Source organism: Carcharodon carcharias, chromosome 14 (assembly GCF_017639515.1).
Source record: "Carcharodon carcharias isolate sCarCar2 chromosome 14, sCarCar2.pri, whole genome shotgun sequence".
Lineage (NCBI taxonomy): Eukaryota > Metazoa > Chordata > Chondrichthyes > Lamniformes > Lamnidae > Carcharodon > Carcharodon carcharias.
Window position 1 is genome coordinate 70844784 of NC_054480.1, and position 24697 is coordinate 70869480.

At 42.9% G+C, this 24697-nt stretch overlaps 1 protein-coding gene across 8 annotated transcripts in view; it reads right to left on the bottom strand.

The window, feature by feature from the left end:
• Positions 1-24697, bottom strand: part of LOC121287411 (engulfment and cell motility protein 2) — a 214453-nt gene that overhangs the window by 11663 nt on the left and 178093 nt on the right. For all 8 annotated transcript variants that reach the window (XM_041205261.1, XM_041205267.1, XM_041205265.1 and 5 more), the window contains 5 exons: positions 18336-18499; positions 13690-13802; positions 10657-10764; positions 5701-5783; positions 2443-2520 (listed from right to left, as the gene is read on the bottom strand). In XM_041205261.1, coding sequence (XP_041061195.1) covers positions 2443-2520; positions 5701-5783; positions 10657-10764; positions 13690-13802; positions 18336-18499 — 546 coding nt within the window. The remainder of the gene's footprint in view (positions 1-2442; positions 2521-5700; positions 5784-10656; positions 10765-13689; positions 13803-18335; positions 18500-24697) is intronic.

A 24697-nucleotide genomic window follows, 5' to 3' on the forward strand; every position in this document is an offset into this window, starting at 1 on the left:
AACTTGTGACTTGCCCTTGAAACCCATGAGTTCTTCATTTTCTGACCAACCTGTCATGTGAGAACTTGTTGAAAGCCTTGCTAAAACCTACATAGATGACATCAAACACACTAACATCCTGGTTACCTCCTCAAAGACTTCAATCAAGCTGGTCAGACATGACATTCCCTTAACAAATCCATGCAGACTATTCTTGCTTAATAAATGCCTTTTCAAGTAATGATTTATAATGTTCCTCAGAGTTTTTCCCAACAATTTGCACACCACTAAGGTTAGGTTGACGGGTCCATAATTAGTCAGCCTAGGCCTTCCTCTCTTTTTAAACAACAATACAATGTTAACAGTCCTTCAGTCCTTTGGAACCACGCCTTTAGTCAGAGAGGACTAGAAAATGATCAGAGCCTCTACTATTTCCTCCCTTGCTTCTCTGAGCAGCCTGGGATACATTTAACCTGGGCCTAAGATAAAAGCAAAATACTGCGGATGCTGGAAATCTAGAACAAAAACAAAAATACCTGGAAAAACTCAGCAGGTCTGACAGCATCCCTAACAGCACTGCAGGTGTACCTACACCACAGGGATTGGGGGGGGAAGGGATTTAAATGGGCTAAAAGGTGAAGATGCAACAATAATTTATAATAAATTATAATATATTTGTAAAAAAATGATCAATTATTGCTTCTTCTCTACCTTTTAGCCCATTTTGATCCCTTCCCCCCCCCCCACCCCCACTAGGGCCATCTGCCACTAGCTTGTCCTGTTTGCTACCCTTAACGTCCCCATTAGCACATCCTTTACGTAGTATCACCACCGTCAACACCCCTTTGTCCTTTTGTCTATGACATCTTTGGCAGTCTCTTGGCCTCCACCTATCACTGGCCCCCTATTGAGCTCTACCTGTCCCACCCTCCTCTACCAGCATATATTTCATCTAATTTCTATATGTCTTAGTTTTGATGAAGGGTCATAAGGACTCGAAACGTCAACTGACACCCTCTCTGCAGATGCTGTCAGATCTGCTGAGTTTTTCCAGATATTTTTGTTTTTGTTTAATCTGGGCCTGGTGATTTATCCACTTTCAAAGATGTCAAACACCTTAAATATTTCCTGTCTATGTTTATCCCATTCAATACTTCACACTACTCAACTAAAATCATTCCCCTCTTTTCTGAAGACAGTCACAAAGAGCTGAATTTTATGCAAAATATGTCTGCCTCCGCTTGGCCGAGCTGCCATGCAGCCATTTAATAGCTGAACAAGGTCTCGATGGGACCTGATCAGCAGGGCAGGACGGGGTTGGGGGGGCATCTTTACCGTGGGTGGGGGAGGACCTGCAGGAGTTATTTCCCTCAGCCATGCAACACGGCTGCCAGGTGATGTCAGATCTCCCCCACCATGGGTACAATCTCAGTGACAGCGTAAGGGGGTCATTAATTAGAAGCTTCGATTGGCCCAAGGGCGAGCAGGCTACCCAAGGCCTCCCCAGCCATGGGTAAAATACCTGTCGCCATGGCACCCAACTTTTACACTTCCCCATCAGCCAAATTGCCCCTGGGGTTAAAACTCTAGCCAAAGTATTTAGGACCCATGCCCATCTCTTCTGCCTCCACACACAGGTTACTATTTTGATCTCTAAATCAGCTTTACTCCTTCCTTAGGTTTCCACTTGTACCTTATGTGTTTAGAAAACATCTTTGGCTTTACATTGATTCTTTATTTTCTATACTCTGTGAGACTTCCTGCAACATTGAGCATTTTGCATTAACATGAACTTCCGTTTATTAGCCTTATCGTACTCTGCATGCTCTTTGGGAGTCCCATCTTTTTTCTTTCAGGGAACATATTTGTTCTGAATCCACTTTCTCCTCCTTGAATACCTCTCACTGCTCTGACACTGATTTCCCTTCAATTATAAAACAGAAAATGGTGGCAATTCTCAGCTGATCTCGCAGCATCCGTGGAGAGGAACAATGTTAATGTTTTAGGTCACTGACCCTTCTGATCACGGTCCAGCGACCTCTGCTAGATGTGCAGATGTATGGACATTAGGCAAGGACAGGGTCAGGCTTCATTGCGATAACCACATGGTGGGTCTGCGACACCCAGCACTGAACTCACAACCAGTGACTACCAAGGCAAGGTCCTAGACAGCAACTAGACTGTGCAGCTGTATGACAGCATCTTCAAGAGAGGAACGTGTGATGTGATGGTAGAAAACTGGGAATATAAAAGGACGTTATACGGCATATGCAAAGAACAAACTGGTGCAGCAAATCAGCACAAGGGAATGTGGACATCACATCAACAGGAACTAGCCTTCCAAATATTACTCTCTATCTAACATGGTGGATAACATGTTCATTGTGATCATCTAGTCGGTAGTGGGATTTGCTTCTTGAACACCGTCTCTGTCAAACCTTGCATCAAACAATGATCATTTACCTCGTATTTGTTTGGGGCAATGAAGTTCAGAGCCTCATCAGGGTCATGAAGGATGGAGAAGGCCAGTTCTTGAACTTCCTGTAATAACAGAAAGAAAATGTTAAACAAAAAGTACAGAAATGAAGTGGTTTCTCAATATAAACTCTGTATTTGATATCCTAAGATGCTCACATAGGTCAAACTATGGATTTCAGTTTTTTCCAAGATGCATTTTTCATAGAATAATCAAGGACACCCATCCCAATTGCAATATCAAGCTTAAACAAATGATGGTCCTGACTGCACTGCATGCAGAACACAAGGCTGAGATTGTTATGCCAGGCAGGTTCATGAGTTATTTAAATATAGTCTCACACTGGGGGAGAGGTTGTGTGGCGCTGTGATAGTGTCCCTACCTCTGGGCCAGAAGCTCCACGTTTGAGTCTCACTTCAGGACTTGATGGCCAAGGAAGATGTGTTCATAATGTGTCCAAACAAATTGATTATCAGCCTGTAAATCCTTCTAATACATCTGATAGCAGGCAGTAAGAGCGGGAGAGTTCCTGGTCAGCTATTCTGCAGCAGACAACGGCAAACCACTGCAATACTTTGCTTAGCATAATCATGGGCTGATCCAAGAGAAGTTTATGGTCGCTAACACCCTCTTAGGGCATGGTACCTGGAAGGGGAGGTCACACTGGGACCCATGAAATTGTCTATTTTATACACTGTGACAGAAGTAAAGCCAGGTCTTGCTACAAACTGTAAAATCTTTTTTATATTTTTTTATATGAAATTTATACAGGCTAATATAGTATGAGTTTAATATATAAACACAGACATACATTATAGATACACACAATACATAATTTTCATATATATGTAGGTTTTTAAAAAAATCTTTCATGGGATGTGGGCATTGCTGGCTAGGCCAGCATTTTTATTGTCCATTCTTAATTGTCCTCGAGAAGGTGGTGGTGAGCCGCCATCTTGAATTGCTGCAATAAGTACACCCACAGTGCAGTCATGTATAATGTTTTTGGAAAATGAAAGAGACTTTTGAGGTCTTGGTTTACAATGGATTGAAACTATGACAACAATGCTCAGTGCCAATGTGTAAAGCAAATCAGGTGTTGAGATCAATATTGAGCTGAAATAATGTGGTTACCCCACCAATCATTGATGCAACTGCATTTGGAATGCAATATATAGTTTTGGTCGCCATGGTACAGAAAGGATATTGCAGCTATTGAATATACAGAAGAAAGTGAGCATTGCTGGCAAAGCCAGCAGTTATTTCCAATCCCTAATTGCCTTTGAGAAGGTGGTAAGTCACCTTCTTGAACCACTGCAGTCCATGTGTTGTAAGTACATGCACAGTGCTGAAAGGGAGGGAGTTCCAGAATCTTAATCCAGAGACAGTGAAGGAATGGCAATATAACTCCAAGCCAGGATGGTAACTTGGAGGGGAACTTGTAGGTGGCGGTGTTCCTAATGTGTCTGCTACCCTTGTTTTTCTAGGGGTCGTGAGTTTGGAAGGTGCTGTTGAAGGAGCCTTGGCAAGTTGCTGCGGTCCTTCATATACTCTGCTGCCTTTGTGTACTGGTGGTGGTGAAGTGAGTGTTTTGATGTAGTGGATGGGGTGCTGATCAAGCAGGCTGCTTTAGATACATAGCTACTAGGAGCAGGAGTGGGCCGTTCGGCCCTTTGAGCCTGCTCCACCATTCGGTATGATCATGGCTGATCCTCTAACTCAACACCATATTCCCCTTTCCCTCTATACCCCTTGATGCCCCTAATATCCAAATATTTATCAATTTCTTTCTTGAATATATTCAGTGACCCAGCCTCCACAGCCTCCTGTGGTAAGGAATTCCACAGGTCGATCACCCTCTGAGTGAAGAAATTCAGTCTCATCTCAGTCCTAAAGGCCTGCCCCATATCCTGAGACAGTGGCCCCTGGTTCTAGACTCCCCAACCACGGGAAACATCCTCCCTGCATCCAGCCTGTCTAGCCCTGTTAGAATTTTGGGGATCAGGGGTTACGGGGAGAGGGCGGGAGAATGGGGTTGAGAAACTTATCAGCCATGATTGAATGGCAGAGCAGACTCAATGGGCCGAATGGCCTAATTTCTGCTCCTATGTCTTATGGTCTTAAAGTAACCAGAATGATTGAGGGGATGCAGGGATTGAATTCTGAGGAACGATTACATAAACTGGGCAAGTTCTTGCTGGAAAAGGAGGTCGGGAGGTAATATAACTATTGTTTTAGGATTCTAAAAGGACCAAATGATGCAGATCACGATGAGCTGTTTCATTTTGTCCAGAACAGTAGAACCAGAGGCCACAACCCTTGCTTGAAGGGAGGTAAATTGAAAACTAATCTGTAGAAATAATATTACAGTGAATGAGTGGTAAATCCATGGATCAAGGCTCCAGAGGGAGACAGTGGAAACAGTTAGTATTGTTTCATTCAAAGTCAAATGAGATGAGATATGAAGAAAATAAGGGAAAAAAAAAGCAAGGTTTGCACTTATATTGTACCTTTCATGGCGTCAGGGCACCCCAAGGCACTTTACAGTCAGTGAAATACATTTTGAAGTGTGGTCACTGTTGTAACGTAGGAATGCAGCAACCAATTTGTGCACAGCCAGCTCCCACAAACAGCAATGTGATGGATGACCAGATAATTTGCTTTTGTAATGTTGATTGAGCTATAAAAATTGGCCAGGACACTAGGGATAACTCTGCTGCTTTTCTTCAAAATAGAGTTGTGGGAACTTTTACGTCCACCTTAGAAAGCAGACAGGGTCTTGGTTTAACGTATCATCCATGAGACAGCTCCTCCGACAGTGAAGCACTTCAACAGCACTGAATTGGAATGCCAGCCTAAATTTTGTGCTCAAGTCTCTGGACTGGGACCTGAAACCACAACCTTGTAATTCAGAGGTGAGAGTGCTACCCACTGAGCCAGAGCTGACACAGATTTCGTTCAGAAAACAACAATTCAGGATGCAGTATGACTAATTTGAAAAATGACTCATGGTAGCATGCTAGGAAAGAACAGTTGACTTTCCCAAAAGCTCTTCACCACTAGGGTTTTCTTTGTCACATGACTGAATCTATTGTGGACTAATTGATAAGAGATTGATTTTTATCATTAGTCAAAAGCTCATAAGGTTATTAGACTGGTCAGATGAACCTTGATCTTTCTTCATCCAATAATTGATATGTTCCTAAATATAATATCACACACACAAACACATACTCAAGCTGTACCTTATTTTGTTTTAGGGCGCTCTTTTCTCTCATGTGGGGACAATCTTTCCCAGTTACCACGGCCTTGATATCTGCAACAGGAACTAAAGGAAAAGAGAAGCACACTAATAAATGTCACCGCCAAGAATGTAACAGTGTCTGAAGACCAAAATGTATTGTGGCGTACTAGTAACCAAAATGTGCAGAAGTGACTTAGTGATCAGAGTATAATGTTAGCATATTGGTAAATAGCAGAATGCAGTGTAATTGTTACAAATTTCAGGTTTGCTCCATCTTCAGCCACTTCATCAATGACCTTCCTTCCATCATAAGGTAGGGTTGATTGCTGATGGTTGCACAATGTTCAGCACCATTTGCGACTCCTCAGATACTGAAGCAGTCCACGTCTAAATGCAGCAAGACCTGCACAATATCTAGGCTTGGGCTGACAAGTGGCAGGCAATGATCATCTAGAACTAGAGAGAATCTAATCCCTTATCATTCAACGCCATTACCATCGCAGAATCCCCCACTATCAACTTCCTGAGGGTTACCATTGACCAGAAACTGAACTGAACTAGCCACATAAATTCTGTGGCTACAAGAGCAGGTCAAAGGCTAGGAATCATGCAGTGTGTAGATCATCTCCTGACTCCCCAAAGCCTGTCTACCATCTACAAGGCACAAGTCAGGAGTGTGATGGGATACTCCCCACTTGCCTGGATGAGTGCAGCTCCAACAACACTCAAGAAGCTTGACACCATCCAGGACAAAGCAACCTGCTTGATTGGCACCACATCCACAAACATTCACTCCCTCCACCTGCGAAAAACAGTGACAGCAGTGTGTACCATCTACAAGATGCACTGCAGAAACTCACCAAAGCTCCTTAGGCAGCACCTTCCAAACCCACCACCACTACCATCTAGAAGGACAAGGGCAGTAGATACATGGGAACACCACCACCTGGAAGTTCCCCTCCAAGCTATTCACCGTCCTGATTTGGAAATATTTCACCATTCTGTCACTGTCGCTGGGTCGAAGTCCTGCAGCACTCTCCCTAACAGCACTGTGGATGTACCTACAGCACATAGACTGCAGTGGTTCAAGAGGGCAGCTCATTATTGCCTTCTCAAGGGCAATTAGGGATGGGCAATTAATGCTGGCCTAGCCAGCGACACCCACATCCCAAAAATGAATTTAAAAAAGATACTCGTGTTCAACACCATTGGTCTTTCTTATAGTCAGATCTTGTACACTCTAAATCAGGAGTTAATCCTTACTGACTGTAGTCATACGATGGCATGGTCATCTCTATTATTAAGGAAGGAGTCATGTCTTGCATAGGTCTCTCTTCAAACTTGTCATATTGCTTCGAAGTGACCAGCGAAGTGTAATGTTCCATATTAGTACCAACAAAGTGTAATGTAATGTGCTGGTAGCTGTACAGTAACAGATAGTAGTGACCAGCACAATGTAATATGGGCCAGGATTTTTAGGATGGTGGGGTTTCCCTTCCTGCCTACAAGATGCCCTGCAGACATTTAACGCACCAACAAGTGTTAATTGGCTGGAAGCAGGACTTCTACCACTGACTTGGGAGGAAGTCCTGTCTCAGAGAGCTGCTGGCCAATCTGAAAGGCCAGCAGCTCTCTAGACCCTGCAGTACCAGAAGCTGCAGTGGACAGGATGGATACTGCAAGCAGTCCCCACAGCCTAAGTCCAGGACCAGGTAAATGTGGGGCGCTCTGAGTGGGGAGGGAAGGTGAGGCCCAGGAGGCTGGGGGTGAGAGAGGCCAGGTGGTGGGGGGGCAGGGAGCATCTGCAGGGGCCAGACCTTTTGTGGGGGTGCCTGATGTTAAAAGGAGACTGCTGATGGAGGTGCCCCCACCCACTTCCCAACCAAGGCCTGATCATGGTTACTGTTCAGGCTTCCCCATGCCGATGACCTCCTCCCACCAACCTGAAAATTGAGGTTGGGTGGGAAACAGCCCTTAAGTGCTCAATAATTGACCACTTAGGGGCCTCAATTGGGGCAAGGGTGGGCAGTCCAGCCCAGGCCTCACCTGTCCCAGCGCAAAATTGTGGAGAGGTTGGGAGCACGGTGGGAAAGTCAACTGAAAAATTTTATGGCCAACCCCCAGCCACAAACCCACCAGCGGGGGAGCATAAAATTCTGCCCATAATATTTTGGAAGTGTGACGGCATTAGTGGGGTTGTAGGGTGGAACGAAAATAAATTTGAGATTAGTCAAAAAGGAATGGTGCTTACTGTGTCCTTAATAAATTGAGAAACATAAATGAAATGCTTAGTCCCATTATGCAGAATACTAAAGATTGAGAACAGTAGAGGAGAAAACAAGGTAAATCAAGAAGTGTGGCTAGATGGCAGTAAACTTGTTGTTTTAAAAGTCTGTAGTGTGAAGGAGGAAAGGAAGAGGTAAGTGATGAGGGCAGGAGGTGAGGAGTTCCAAGGGAGTTCTAGAAAAGAATGAAATACAGCAGGAGACTGAGCAATTACTTTGATTTCAACACAATGAGAATGCAAAGGTTGTAGGATGTGCATTTAGAGCTTAGGGGGAATTGAAAACGCCTTCTTCCTGTTATCAAACCTTTATGTTCCTATTCTGCACCGCTTACTAAATCAAATCCCTAACTGCAAAAAGACAGACTTGCATTTACAGCACCTTTCACGATCTCAGATGTTTACAGCCAATTAAGTACTTTTCAAATGTAGACACTATTGTGATATAGAAAATGCTGCAGCCAATTTGCATACAGCAAGCTCCCACAAACAAAAATGTAATCACGCCCAGATAATCTGTTTTAGCTAAACTGGTTGAGGAATAAATGTTAATCACGGCACAGGGGTTTAACTTCCTTTCTCTGCTTTGAAATGACGCATGGGGTCTTCTTTAAGGGCCTCTTTTTAACATCTCATTCAAAAGACAGTACTTAGTGATAGTGCAGCACACCCTCAGTACTGTACCGGTGCATCAGTCTAGATTTTGTGGACAAATCTCTGGAGTGAGACTGAACCCACAACCTTCTAACAGAGGCAAGAGTGTTACCAACTAAGCTATGGCTAACACTAAGCACAAGGGGATATAGAGGATGGATAGTATGTAGAATATATACAATTTGCACAGAATAGGCAGTAAGGGTATATCAGAGGCCCTGTAAAGCATGCAGTAAGTTTAGTCAGCGTATGTGAGAGTAAGTGACCTAGAGTGACAATTATCACTGAGACTCAACCGTACAACTGAGATTGTGCATTCGTGTTATATGTGATACTTTCTATTTCATACTTCAGGAACTCAGTGCCCGAGCATCTGGGAAGTCCTTGCAAAGTCCATCTTTTCACTTTCAAACAACAATGTGTCAGGAACACACAAGTTTCCTATGAGCAGCAAGATTTGAAAGCAGCAGAGACCCAAGGGACTGCTCCTGAACTGAGTGCGTACCCAACAACCGTTTGGCTTGAATATCTTGTGATGGGGAGGGGAAGGGGCAAGGATGCAAAGAAAAATCTTTTAGATAACCTTCTCTTGTAATATTAATTTTTTTTTACTCTTTCATGGGATGTGGGCATCACTGGCAAGGCCAGCGTTTGTTTAATGGATGCTGGAAATCTGAAACAAAAACGGAAAATGCTAGAAAAGCTCAGCAAGTCTAACAGCATTTGTGGAGAAAAAAAGAGTTAACATTTCGAGTCCATATGACTCTTCTTCAGACCAGCATTTGTTGCCTATCCCTTATTGCCCCTGAACTGAGTGGTTTGCTAGGCCATTTCAGAGGGCATTTAAGAGTCAACCACATTGCTGTGAGTCTGGAGTCACATGTAGGCCAGACCAGGTAAGGACAGCAGATTTCCTTCCCTAAAGGGCACTAATTGAACCAGATGGGCTTTTACGACATAGTCACCATTACTGAGACAGGCTTTCACTGAATGGAATTGAAACTCCACCAGCTGCTATAGTGGGATTTGAACCCATGGTCCCCAGAACATTAACCTGGGACTCTGGATTACTCGTCCAGTGACATTACCACTTTGCCTTCCTCTACAGGGAAATGGTGACAAAGTGTAGTTAAGGCAGATTTCATATGGTTCTATGAAAGGCATAGGCTTGAGGCGCTAACTGGGTTTTCCTTCTATTTTTGTGCAATAGTCATCCCAAGAGATAAGCGAAAGATCTTAGAGCTGCACAGAAATAAAATCAACAACTTTTATCAAGAGTTATGCTCACTGAAGAGTTTTTAAACTCAAGTACAAGAAACCTGAACTGGATGGTGAACTTTAATGGGTGTTGTTGCTTTCCAAATTCTAAAAGCTAGTGGAGAGGTTTATATAAAAGAAATGTAATTGAAGTAATGGAATGTTGGGCTCTACCTCAACAGAGTTGGATTACAAAGAGGAGGAAATTATGCTTCAGTTTTACAGAGCTTCAGTTAGACCCTACCTGGTGTGTTGTGTTCATATTCAGGCTCTACCCCTCAGAAAGGATAAATGAATCTTGTAGCACACATTCATCAGAATGATTCACCAGCAATGAAGGGGTTAAATTATAAGGACAAGTTGTATAAACCTGGCTTGTATTCCCTCGAGTTTAAAAGTTTGAACAGGTTTAATTGAAGTTTTTAAAACAATGAAAGAATTCAATCAGGAAGACAAAAGAGGACTATTTTCTCTGATAGGGGTATCAAGGTCAAGGCAAAATATTAAAATTAGAGCCAGGCAAATGTGAAAATGGAAAATGGAGTGAAATCAGGAAGCATTTTTTCACAGAAAGGGTCATAGAAATCTGGAACTCTCTTCCCCCAACAGAATGTGGATGCTGAGTCAATTGAAATTTTCAAGCCTTAGATCGAGCAATGGTTTTCAGAGATGGTGTTTAGTGTGCAGAGATTGTGAGCAGAGATGTTTATTGAAGAACTGAGGTACAATCAATGGAATTTTCCACCTTATACGTCTACTTACTTTTTTCCTGCAGTGACTCAAAGGCAACCTCACCCTGTGGATTCTCATCCAGATCTCCATAGTGCAACACCTTGTGGTTGAGAGACAGCCGGCAATACCAGAACTTATCTGTGGAAAGAACAAGGAAAAAAGGTGATGGCACAGCATTGCACGAACCAGCAACAACATGCATATGTGCAAAGCACATGCAATACTGCATTAACTAGTAACCACACACATCAACAATGCAATACCTTGCTTACAAACATCAGTGCACTAACCAGTAACCATACACATAAAACAATACCAACCAGCAACCAAATATGACTCCACATGACAGCTATGCCTTACAGATTAACCAGCATCACACACTGAACACTGTACTAAATAAATTCAGTAATAACATATTGTTACGATTCTCATGGAAGAACCATAAACCAAAATAATCAAATTTACTGAATGACCCCCAAATAAAGGAATTACCAAAAAATTTCACTTATTATAACTTTTACTTTAATACAAATCAGAATCAACATAAATTAACAGGCAAATGATACTTCAAATAAAAAGGTAAATTTCACTTTAAACAGTTGATACAACAAAGATACGTCTTAAAAAACCATAGCACTTGCATCAGTCCCCACAGATATGTGGCACCATATGCAGCTCCAAAATTCTCTAACTCAGCCTCTGCTATGTAGGATCTCTCACATTCCCACTCAATTGATTCAGCCCTCCAGTCATGTTCACTGCAGCCATATTCCAATAGAGGACCTGGAGACAGTCGTTACCCGAATGGTACACTCCCGCAGAGTCTTCTTAAGTAGGTTCATGACAGTATTAATGGCACGGAATGCCCAGAGACTCCTTTATCCTCTCTTTAATCAACCTCATTAAACAGTCTAGTCAGCTCTGGCAAAACTGAAGTAGCAGCAGTTAAATTGTCCAGTTTACTATCTCTGCTCAAACCCTATCTTCAGCTTTTTGTCCTGTTTAACTATTACATGCACACAACACCTTGTAAATGTGCCTTCTCTGTTCTCTCCTCTGATATAGCCCTACTTTGTCTGTACTTTCCTATTTGTCTGGTCACACGGCTTGTGTCTCAATTTCCTTCCTGTTGGTACTGCTTCTAGGTTAGGGGTCGCAAGGTCACATGGACCAGTATTTCTTATTATCCAAGAAAATTGCATTTGATCCCTTTACAATAGATCCAAACTCTGGAAAGTCCTTTTCAAACTTTCTTCAAAATAATTATAGTTTCCACAGACATTTTAAATTATAAATTTTCCTTACTGTACTGCTGTCAGGCCAAAGGTCATCACAATTCTGAACACTTAGTTAATAACACAGCTACTAATCAGTAACTGTGCTACACAGATTGAGCCAATAATTGTATGGTCAATACAATGATGACCAACTGTTGAGAACTGAGCATTGCCCTCATAAAAGCCCCCCAATGTCTCAACTGATAAGTTTACTGCTCAGTAAATATAGACCAGACCAGAAAGCTCCCAAGTGTAATTATTGCTCTGTGCTCAGTTTTCTGATCTCATCTTGGTCTGCAATCTGCAATTGATCTCAGGGCCCAAGGACTACAGAGTGTGGAGTGAGTGGGGAAGGGGGTGGAAGGTGGAAAGGGGGATTTGGGTTAGCCTGGCAGCAGAATCAGCTAAAGTTCTCACTCCTAATCGCCATCCAATGATCCCTGTAGGACAGTGTACAAATGTGAAGGTTGCACAAGGACAGAATCTGGCTCGCACAAGGACAGAATCTGGCTCAGCTGCGATGCTTCCTTTGGTGGAATAGGACCACTGCTACTCATTGCCTCAGCTCACATGGAGAATAGCCATGTCCCAGAAGGGAAAAACTATAAAAACTGGGAAATAAGAATACTGGTCCGAACTGGTCTTATATACCTTAAAATGGAACAGCAGTAAAAACGGTCCGAACTGTATTTTCCCTCTGGGTGCTTTAAGTATAGATGGCGGCTGGGACCTTCTAAGCAAAGGAAATGAAAGCAGGCACCAAGCAGTGCCAAATAAAGTCAAGGTAGGGGACTAAAGACAGTGGAAGAGGCAGGTTTTGAGAATTGTTACAGCACAGAAGGAGGCCATTTAAAAAAAAATTCTTTCATAGGATGTGGGCATTGCTGACTCAGCCAGCATTTATTGCCCATCCCTAACTGCCCCTGTTCAGAGGGCTTTTAAGAGGCAATTTCATTGCTGTGGGTCTGGAGTCACATGTAGGCCAGACCAGGGAAGGATGGCAGATTTCCTACCCTAAAGGACATTAGTGATCTGGATGGGTTTTTTTAGAACAATTGACAATGATTTCTTTTAATTCCAGATTTTTATTCAATTCAACTTCCACCACCTGCCATGGTGGGATTCGAACCCAGGTCCCCCGAGCATTATCCTGGGTCTCTGGATTACTAGTTCAGCGACAATACCATTACACTATCGCCTCCCATTCACCCCTTCATGTCTGCACTGGCTCTCTGAATGAGCAACCCCTTAGTGCCATTCTCCTGCCCCCTTCCATAATCCTACACATTTGTCCTTTTCAGATAACAGTCTAATTCCCTTGTGAATACTTCGATTGAACCTGCTTCCAGCACACACTCAGGCAGTGCATTCCAGATCCTAACCATTCAGTGTGTGCTTTTGCTTCTTTTGCCAATTACTTTAAATCTGTGACATCTCATTCTCGATCCTTTCACGAATGGGAAGTTTCTCCATATCTACTTGAAGGAGTTTACAGAGAGAGGAGGAGGAAGAGACAGAGGAAGAAACAGATAGAGCGGGATTAGACGGAGAGAAGGGCGAGATATACAGAAGGAGGCAGATACAGAGTGAGGGAACATTCCTCACAGTGCAAGGCCAAGTGGACTGAATATTCTCTCACTGAAAGTTGGCAGGTGGGGGAGGTGTAATGCACAGAAGATCAGAGTACCACACTGCATAGCCAATCAATAGCAATAACCACACACAAAACTTTAGTTTAACTACACGGTACAGTGCACTAACCAGTAGCAAACAAACAAACTAGTACCTTGCCGCCTGCGGTTGCTGATTTTACGGAAACTGGTTCCCTCACATAGCCGGTTCAGACGCTGCTGTTTGATGAGCTCCATCACCTCGGGCTGAATCTTCTCTCGCAGCTCACTGGGTACAGAGTTTCAGGTCATACACATGGAGAAACTAGCAGCACATGATCAGTGCAACGTCCAGAGGGAGAAATGTCTCACTCCATTGTATATTGAAAAAAATATATGGCAAAACACTTTTGAAAATTATCAGCTTCCAGAGATACCTGACCGATTAGGTTCTTTGACTGTCAATGTCCTCCAACCGTGACAAGTTTGAGGAGCACCCTCCATCAATTCCATTGAAAGCGATTAAGATCACAACTCTGAATTGGTCTGAGAACCAACTTCAAGTAGAGTGATCAATGCCCCTGATTTTCCTTTGTTGTGTGTAGGCTGTTTATTGCACTGTGGGACCTGTGTGCATGTGGACAATATCATCTTGTATGCGGTCCGTTTGTCCCCTGCACATTAAGTTCTGGACTACTGCGCTGCCATGCTGCTGAGAGGGAACGTTGAAAGCGACGGTGGAAAAATGCGTTGGTCAGATGTGTGCACTGCTGGCTACTTCGCATGAGGTGATATCCAAAAGATTTACAGTTACACAGGACCTTTCTCAAAAATATGTGAAAGTACTTTAAAATGTAGTGCCTGTTAGCAGGCAACATAGCAGCCATTTTGCACACAGAAGGATCATCAGTGAGATTTATATCCAGTTCACCTGTTTTCTGGTAGTACTGGCAGAGGAGGAATGTTAGAGAAATTCATATCTTTCTTCAGATATTGTTTTGGGATTCTTAACATCAACATGAACCAAAAAGGCAGGCTAATGGTTCCACACCTCATGCAAGTCGCACTACCTGTCCCTCATGGAGAATCCACAAGTCCATCAGGCCGTGGTCCACACATATCGTCCTTGGAGACCTATGGGAAAGGAGATGGAGGATCCTGCCAAATGTTTCCCTCAGCGGACTTTCAAAGGAATTTGGCAGAATGCCTCATCGCCAGAACTTTCAAACGAGCATCAAGACATAGCTTGGCTGGTGGTGAGAAAGGCCCGCCCTGTCAGATCTTTCCTGCAAGTCCAGAGTCTCATCCCCTCCACATGTTGCCCTTGATGCAGCTGCAGTGGGAAAGAGACGATCACCTACCTCTTTTTGGAATGTGCCTTCACAAAGAAGGTCTGAAAAAAGATGCAGTGATTTTTGTCGGGGTTCATCCTGAGCAGTAAATGCAGGCAATTTGTAAGGTGCCATATGAAAGGTTACTATACAAAATTAAAGCTCCTGGTGTTGGGGGCATTATATTAGCATGGATGGAAGATTGGCTAACTAACAGGAAATAGAGTGGGATAAATGGGTCTTTTTCAGGTTGGCAACCTGTAACTAGTGGAGTACCAGAGGGTTCAGTGCTGGGCCTCAGCTATTTATGATCTTTGTTAATGACTTGGATGAAGGTGCCAAGTGTATCGTAGCCAAGTTGTAGTATGGAGGAGGAGTATGAAATATTGGATGTGATAAACATAGGGCAAGAGGAAGAATTAAGGGGATTAGCGTCATTGAAAGTGGATAAATCACTGGAGCCAGATGCAATGTACCCCAGGCTCTTAAAAGAAGTTAGGGAGGAAATAGCATAGAGTCTAACCAGCATTTTCCAATTTCACTGGATATAGGTGTGGTGCCAAAGGGTTGGAGGTCTGCTAACATTGTACCTTTGTTTAAAAGGTGAGCGAGGGATAGACCGGTGCCTACACAAATAATTACAGGCCAGTTAGTTTGACCTTGGGTGGTGGGCAAAGTATTGGAATCAATTCTAAGGAACAGGATAAACTGTCACTTAGAAAGGCACAGATTAAACAAGAACAGTCAGCATGGGTTTGTTAAGGGAAGGTCGTGTCTGACTAATTCGATTGAATTTTTTGAGGAAGTAACAAGGAGGGTAGTGCAGTTGATGTGGTCTACATGGATTTTAACAAGACTTTTGACAAGGCCCCACATGGCAGACTGGTTTAAAAAGATAAATGCCCATGGGATCCAGAGGATTGTAGCAAGCTGGATACAAAATTGGTTCAGTGGTACGAAACGGAGTAACTGTTGACAGTATTTTTGTGACAGGAAGGCTATTTCCAGTGGGGTTCCACAGGGCTCAGTACTAGGTCCCCTTTTTGTGGAATGAATAATTTGGGTGTAAATGTAGGGAGCATAATCAAGAAGTTTACAGACGACACAAGAATTGGCCACGCAATTGATAGCGAGAAGAATAGCTGTAGACTGCAGGAAGATATCAATGGACTGGTCAGATGGGCAGAAAAGTGGCAAATGGAATTCAACCCAGAGAAGTGTGAGGTGATGCCAATGGGGAAGTCAAACCAGGCAAAGGATTACAGAATAAATGGAAGGATAGTGAGAGGTGTAGAGAAATGGGAGACCTTGGAATGAATGTCCATGGATCCCTGAAGGTAGCATGACAGGTTAATAAGCTGAGGTATAGAATATGAGAACAGGGAGGTTATGCTGGAACCAAATAAAATATTAGTTAGGTCACAACTTGAGTACTGTGTGCATTTCTGGTCACCTCATTACAAAAAGGATGTAATTGCACTGAAGAGGGTACAGAGGAGATTTATGAGGATGTTGCCAGGTGTGTAAAATTGCAGCATTAGAGAGACTGAGGTTTTTCTCCTTGGAACCAAAGGAGACAGAGAAGAGATTTGATCGAGATGCACAAAGTTGTAAGGGGCCTGGATAGAGTGGATGGGAAGGGCCTATTTACCTTAGCAGAGAGGTCATTGACTAAGGGGCATAGATTTAAAGTGACTGGTAGAAGGAGTAGAGGGGAGATGAAAGGGTGGTAGAGGCAGAAACCCTCAACTCAATTTAAAAGGTGCCTGGGTAGTGCCGTTAGCTGCAGGGCTACGGACCAAATACTGGAAAGTGGGATTAGGCTGGATGGCTTGTTTTTTGGCCAGCAGAGACAAGTTGGGCCAAGTGGCCTCTTTCTGTGCTATACGCTTTCTACAATTCTATTCTAAGTTTGCTGACAATACAGAAATAGGTAGGCAAGCAAGTTTTGAGGTGGATACAAAATGTCTGCAAAGGGATATAGGTAAGTGAGTGGGCAAAAATTTGGCAGATGGAGTATAATATGGGAAAGTGAGAGATTGTTCACTTTGGCAGAAGAATAGAATAGCAGAATATTATTTAAAAGGGGAGAGAAAGCAGAATGCTGCAATTCAGAGGGACCTCGGTGTCCTTGTACATGATTCACAAAAGGTTAGCATGCAGGTACAGCAAGTGATTAGGAAGGCAAATGGAATGTTGGTCTTTATTTCAAGTGGGATGGAGTATAAAAGTAAGGAAGTCTTGCTACAGCTGTACTGGGCATCGGTGACATCACACCTAGAGCAGTGTGTATAGTTTCGGTCACCTAACTTAAGGAGGAACACACTTGCATTGGAAGCAGTTCAGAAAAGGTTCACCTAGGCTGATGCCTAGGATGAAGGGGTTGTGTTATGAGGAAAGGTTGGGCCTGTACTCATTAAAATTTAAAAGAATGAGAGGTGATCTTACCGAAATATGAAAGGGGCTTGACAGGGCAGATGCTGAAAGGATGTTCCCCCTTGTGGGGAAATCTAGAACTAGGAGGGACAGTTTAAAAATAAGACTGAGATAAGGAGGATTTATTCTCTCAGAGGGTGTTAGTGTTTGAAATTCTCTTCCCCAGCAAGCAGTGGAGGCTGAGTCATTGAATATATTCAAGACCGAGTTAGATTTTTGATTGACAAGGAAGTCAAGGGTTATAGGGGACAGGCAGGAAAATGGAGTTAAAGCCACAATTAGATTAGCCATAATCTTATTGAATGGCGGAAGAGACTTGAGGGGCTGAATGGCCTTCTCCTGCTCCTTGGGCTGATCCCAGGGACGCACTCCAAGACAATCATCAACTGCTGTTGGGGGACCATCAACTGGTGACAAACGGTGAAACTTGCTGATCTTTCTGCACAAGGAGTTGTCCATGGCTGAGTGTTGGGGACTGGCACATTCCAAGGTCCAGGACCACGGGTTGAGGGATGCACTAAAGCTCGAGTGAAGGCTCAATGGAGAAAAGACACCGTCTACGGCCCACCTGCCACAGTATATCAAGGACCTGGAAGTTGTGTATAGCCCCTTGGGTAGTATTTTTGTCCTGGAATGTATATTGTAAATGTCATGTGTAATTGCAATTGTATTGAGGCCCCTCAGAGTGCCACAGGCTGTACGAAAAAGTCTTGAATTGGATTGCACTTTTGGTAATGTTCAATTTAAACTGTTATGGAATGTAATTTTTTTTTTTTACATATTTTTATGAATAAAACATATTTTTGGGAAAAAAAAGGTCAGCATAGTTTGTGTGGTGAAGTTTGGGAGCGGGCTTGGATCACAATTTTCCAACTCAAGAGGCAAGAGGGTTATCAAATGTACCAAACTGATATCAGAGCAGCTCATTGCCCAAGAGGCCTGTACTCCACTGGAGAAAAACAAGGAATTCACATAATAAAAAAGTAATCCCCCTCTAACATTTACATTACCTACACCAAGTGTGGATGAAGATAAAAAGTAACTGAATAACATACACAATCGGTGGTGACTGGAAGTCATCCTGGCTCATTCTCTCTGACTGCCGCAGCCTCAGGATCTCTGAGTAACTCAGGCAACGGACTTTGCTCTTGAACTGATCCAGGGAATTTGGCTTAGTGCTCAGGGACCTTGTTATCTGTTCACGCACCACCTGCATGACCTGCAACGAGAAGGGGGATGGGGGCAGATGAGATCCGGTTACCTGCAGAGAAGGAAAACACACAACCTAGGGACTTTTAAAGTTAGCACCATCAATGTGTTACCTGGACAATCTACAATAGCAAACAGAAGAGAGAATCCTTCTTCAGTCACATGCTGCTCCCTCCAGTCATCAATTACATAAAATATACAGCAGAGAAACAGGCCATTCGGCCCAACTAGTCTACAGCGATGTTAATGCTTCACACTCCTCTCACCTTACTTGATCTAACCCTGTCAGCATATCTTTCAGTTTTTTAAAAATCTCTTATGCGTGTCTCTAGCTTCTCTGAAAATGCATTTATGCTATTTCCCTCAACAAGTCCATGTGGTAGAAAGCTCTATCTTCTGAGCATTCCCTGGATAAATACAATTCTCCTGAATTCCCTACTGGATTTATTAGTATCTTATATTTAAGCCCCCTAGTTTTAGTCTCCCCACAATTGGAAAGATCTTATCTGCATTTACCCTATCAAACTATTTTTCTCATGCTAAAGATCTCTGTTAGGTCAGCCATCAGCCTTCTGTTTTCTAGAGAAAAAGAGCCCAGCCTGTTCACTCTTTCCTGATATGCATAACTTCTCAGTTCTAGTATCATCCTTGTAAATCCTTTTTGCACCTTCTCTTGCACCTCTACATCCATCTTGTAATATGGAGACCAGGGCTGTGCACAGTGCTTTAATGGTACAGAATTTCTTTGTACATGTAAAGTATGAGTGCTAAATAAGCATTTCTCCCTAGCAGTCAGTTCAAACTGCAGGCCCGACTACAAAATGTAGCTCCTCAGGGATACATGGGGCTCCTCCCTAACAGTGACATCAACAGAACAATCTGACCTCAAGCACCTAACAAGCACCCTCTGAGTCACAAAGCATCCAGACTTGGACATATATCATTGTTGCTGAGTCAAAATCCTGGGACTCCCTCCCTGACAGCACTGGTAGAGTACATTCACCACATTCACAGTATCTTTACAGTGCAGAAGTCTGCACTGGCTCTCGGAAAAAGCATTCCACTGACTCCCAGTCCTCTGCCTTATCGCGGTAACCTTGCACATTCTCTTTTTCCAGGTAGCAATCCAATTCCCTTTTGAATACCTTGATCGAACCTGCCTCCACCACCCTTTCAGGAAGTTTGTTCCAGACTCCAACCACCCTCTGGGTGATAAAAATTTTCCTCACATCACATTTACTCCTTTAGTCAATTATTTTGAATCTGTGCCCTCTAGTTCTTGATGTTCTCGAGTAGGAACAGTTGACTGCAGCGGTTCAAGAAGGCAGCCCACCACGAAAGGGTTAATGTCAGAAGCATACATGATGATGTAATAATGATGTCGGATCACATGACAGAAATAAGCGAGATCTGGGAGGAGAAGCTCTAGCCTCATGTAGAAGTCCAAATGTGTAAATACTTGCTTGCTGTAAATAAAGAACCAAAAAACTCAAGCAGCATACTTTGGGAGAATAGACAATCCCAAAAACTCTGGTCTAGACCCCGGCCACACAACAAAGCGTGGTGGCAGTGAACAAAAGGCCCAGGAGACCTTAAAGAGATATAGAGCTGGCAAGAAAAAAGATCTTCAAAGGAAGGACCAAAAAAAATTAAGACTCACTAAGGCATCGGAACACACAAAGAGCAACCACCGCCTGAGAGAGCAACCAGGGATGGTCAAAAAAGACTGGCTTTATTAACAACACCCACAACCTGATGTTATGATATGGCAGGTGGTATGTGCCAGGCTGACCAAATCCCAGAGGGAAACTTGGCCACGCTATCAAAATGGTTTTGCAATTTGTATTTATTATGAGAAGGGTTGTGCAGTGAAGTCAGAAGTAATGAGTCCACTACCATCTTTAGAGATTTTAAAGATGAAATTAAAACATTTATTAACAAAAGAAAATAAGATTTAAAACACAAAACTACAGTTACATTTAGTTTTATAACAGTTCTCAAAAGATTTCCACTTAACTAGACATCTAACTACACACCCCTTTCAGGCAGCAGTCCAAAATAGATTATTAATCTATTAAACATCCAGCAAGATTACCACAAGCATCCACTGTTGCTGTAAGGGAGTTGTTTCACAGTTTCTTTCTCCTTGACAATGACAATGGAATTCCAAGGTTTTTTAACATTGCCTTGCCAGTTGTAAACATTGTACCTTATCCCTTTGAAAAGCCATAACCTCTCCACTTATCTAAAAATGCAAATTTCATTCACAGTGCATCCCGCTTAGCTCACCCATTAGCATTTCAAATACCTGTTTTTTATACTTAACCCCTGTGATAATTCAAACCTTGCAGTCTAACAGTCTGGGGTTTACGTAAATTATTCCCACACAAACACAAACATAAACCTGCTTTAAAGTATCCACAGTAATATCAGGAAAAATATGAGTTCCTTTACACAGAGAATGAACTTTCAAAAATAAAAAGACAGGTCACAACTACAGTAAGAAATTTGATGTTTTAAAAATATTTAAGATTATTTACAATTTCATTCCAGAGACTTTCCTTCACCTTTAACAAAATTTGTTAAAAATACCGAAATTAGCCAAGTTGCCTCAGAATTTTTCCATGACTCTCTTCAGTGCTCACAATGCTAACTGCCTTCACAACCACCAGTGACCTCCACTCGCCAGTGCCGTCACTCTGCCCATTCACACTCGCCAGTGCCCTCACTCTGCCCATTCACACTCGCCAGTGCCCTCACTGTGCCCGTTTGCACTCTTCAGTGCCTAGCCCCCTTTAATCTGCCTGTTCACAATTAGCAGTGCCTCCACTTCCCCACAAACCCCATGAATGCCAACTAGCCAATTCACTACCACTAAGCCCTCTCCCTCTTAATCTGTCCACCATTACTCTCACATTCCACCTGTCCTCCTTCAATCAGCTTTGTTCCTCCTCTGGTCCATCTCACAATCTCCTTCCCTTCTGGCCCCAGCCCTCCTTTAGAGTACTGAGAGTATGGGGTAATCAATGGCAAAGTTAAAATAAGCAACAGCTGAGTACAAAACTGGAAAAATCGACTCTTGCACAAATGCACTCCCCACCCACATCTCCAACATGTACTGAATTGAAGTAATTTAAATGCCCGTACTCTGACTAAATGGTATTCAGCATTAGAAACATATCCATATGGACAATTACAGCACTATTCCCTCAAGTTAGTAGCACTCACCAGAACGAGTATCCAGCATTGTTTACAAGGCACCCAGTAAGGCTCATGCACTACTTACACACTGTCCATACAGTATATGCTGCACGAACACAACATATGGCAGTACGTTACAACTACATAGCAACTGCAACAAAGGAGAATGTACCCGAGATCCGGTTTCATGGTGAGGTTCTGGAAACCTGCCAGGGAAACTTGGTCTTTGAAGTGCTGTTGGCAGGGTTTGCTCCGTGTGTGGGTGTCTCAGCTGTTTTACTCTGTCGCTAAGAGTGTTTTTGTGCCACAGTCAGTAAAGCAGGCAGGCTGTGTCACAGCAGGGCTCCCACTACTGAATCTTGGAAAACACACAAATCAAGTTTTGGTGCGAGCGCTACTGTTTTGGGAGCGGGGGGGGGGGGGGGGGGGGGGGGGGGGGGGGGGGGGGAAGGTGCGTGGGGAGAGAGTTGCTTAGTATTGCGCATTAATTATTATACAACATTAGAACTGGATGTTAAAAAATTTCAGAATTGCACAATTACCTAGATAACCCCTCAAAGGATCCTAGTAGACTTCTATGACATGACCCATTACATCTAAGACCATGCTTACTGCTCTCTAAGGTACAAGAGCTATTGAGAGCTTTAGGCATTTGCCTCTTTTTATGCATGTTAGGCTACCTGCTTATACTTTACTCCCTTTTTGATCACTAAATCCTCTTAATTCCTGGAAGATTCCAAAATGTATCCCGACTGGTCCAGGATTGGGACTGAACTCTTTTTACATACCGACTCTTCCTTTGTGAAAACTGATGTGCGAAATCCATCTAATTTACTGTTCACATACTGACCCTCTGTAAAATCCCACAGTGCAAGGGCCTTAAGTACCCAGATCCAGGATGAGAAATCTGGGTGCAAGACCTGAGAAATTGAATGCAGTCCACCGGGTCAGTCCTAAAGGTTAAAAATATACCCCCACAACCCCTCTCGTATCCCCCACTCATTCTTTTGTCAACACCATCAGCCCAGTGGGCAATTGGTGTTGACAGTTTTATATGACAGTGCATTCTGCAAACATCCTGGTCTTGCAGACCTTGGTTTGAGGACTTAGACCATGAAAGCTGTGTTATTTTAAATTCACGCCAGGAGCAACGGGAATGGTGATTACAGAGTGGTATCACCCTACTTACAGCAACACAGCTGCATCTTTGCTTCCAAGGCAACCGCAAAGAAAGTGGTCTCTGACAAGCTTGGCACTGAGTTACAAGTGAACACTTATGATAGTAATTACATCCAAGTAGCATCCATGCTGCAATATTGCTGGCACCTGATGAAGACAGTACTGAGGGATCCTGGCAGAAGGAGAGCCTTGATAAAAGGAATTGCAACAACGTGCGGTCAAAACCTGGCTCATTTATCAGCAGTGATTAATCCTAAAACCCTCATCATCAAAGGCCTGCCAGCAAGTGAGATAATAAAACAAATCAGCATTACAGGATTATTGTACAAACAGAAGCATACCATGGGAAAATATTACAGTACAATTGCAAGTAACTTTCACTAAATTAAAACGGACCAAGAAGAGAAGAAATTGGAGAGAGCAAGCATGCGAGAGAGATCGAGCATGCAAGAGAGAGAGCGAGCGAGAGAGAGAGAGGGAACACGCAGGAAAGAGAGAATGCAAGAAAGAGTGTGAGTGTGAGAGAGAGTGGAGAACAAGAAAGACTGACTAGAGAGGGAAAGAATGGTTCTCAAAATGAACACGGAAACTACTCAGACAAACTTTACCACTTACTTAATCTAATCCTTATAAGCCAACATAATAAATTGCTTGTTATAAAAAAAGAGGAAGAGGCACGGAGAAAGAAAATAGGAGAAAAAATGGGTGGTGCAGGGGTGGGGGGGAAAGAGAGAGAGAGAGAAAATTAGTGTGCTTTAAAAATTAGGAAAATGAAGACCATCTCAATGTACAAAAAAACCCAATTCCTAGAACACCACAGGAAGCCAAAATACTCACCAGCAAGCCTGGTGTCCATATCTGTCTGAAGAGTGAACAAACAGCCACTCAAAAACTGATGCCGAGCATAAGCAGAGCAGGAATGATATACTCCAGTAGTGGGGTGTGGCAAAGAGCTCAATGAGCTGTGAAATCTCACTCCATCTCTGCCCTCATTAACACCTCCTGCACTGAAAATGCTGCTCAATGATCTTTAGTACATTGCTCTGTGACATGTCAGCTCTTTGAAGACTGCAGCACATGGAGTTTTCACATGTTGCAGAATCCAAGAAATTTGGATTTTGTCGTTTTCGATAATTTCAGATATTTCAGAAACATCATTTACAGGGGCATTTTAATGAATCTTTACTCGAAATTGTCAAGGCAATAAATCCCAAGAGAATTTCCCTTTATACAGTACTCTCATTCTTCTGCTCCAAATTTCATTCCCCTCTGCAGATTCATTCTGAGGGGGGATTCCATAGGTGCATTGGAATGAAATTAGGAAACACTCTTACACACAAAGAGTGGTAGAAATTTGGAATTCTCATCCACAAACAGCATTTGATGCTAGTTCAATTGTTAATTAAATCAGGTTTTGCTAGATTTTTGTTAACCAAAGGTTTTAAGGGATATGAGGCAAAGGAGGGTATGTGAAGTTAGGTCGCAGATCAGCCATGATCTCATTGAATGACAGAGCAGGCTCGAGAGGTTAATAGGCCAACTCCCACTTCTATGTTCCTATACATTATCCAAGTTGTAAACAAATTGTGTTGGGTAGCTATGTCACTATAGGGGACAACCGTAGTCTCTTATAGCTGCCCTAGAGATCAACAGATTGGGAATCAAGCCCAAGATGTTATGACATTGTAACAATTAGTGTAATTACTGAACAACTGAAAAAGTACAGGAGTTATGGCATTGGATAAGCGATGCAGAGAAAATTCTTTGGTTATGTTCTGGAACCGAACTAAATGAACCTCATAATTGGTGGGCTAACACTAGAAAAATG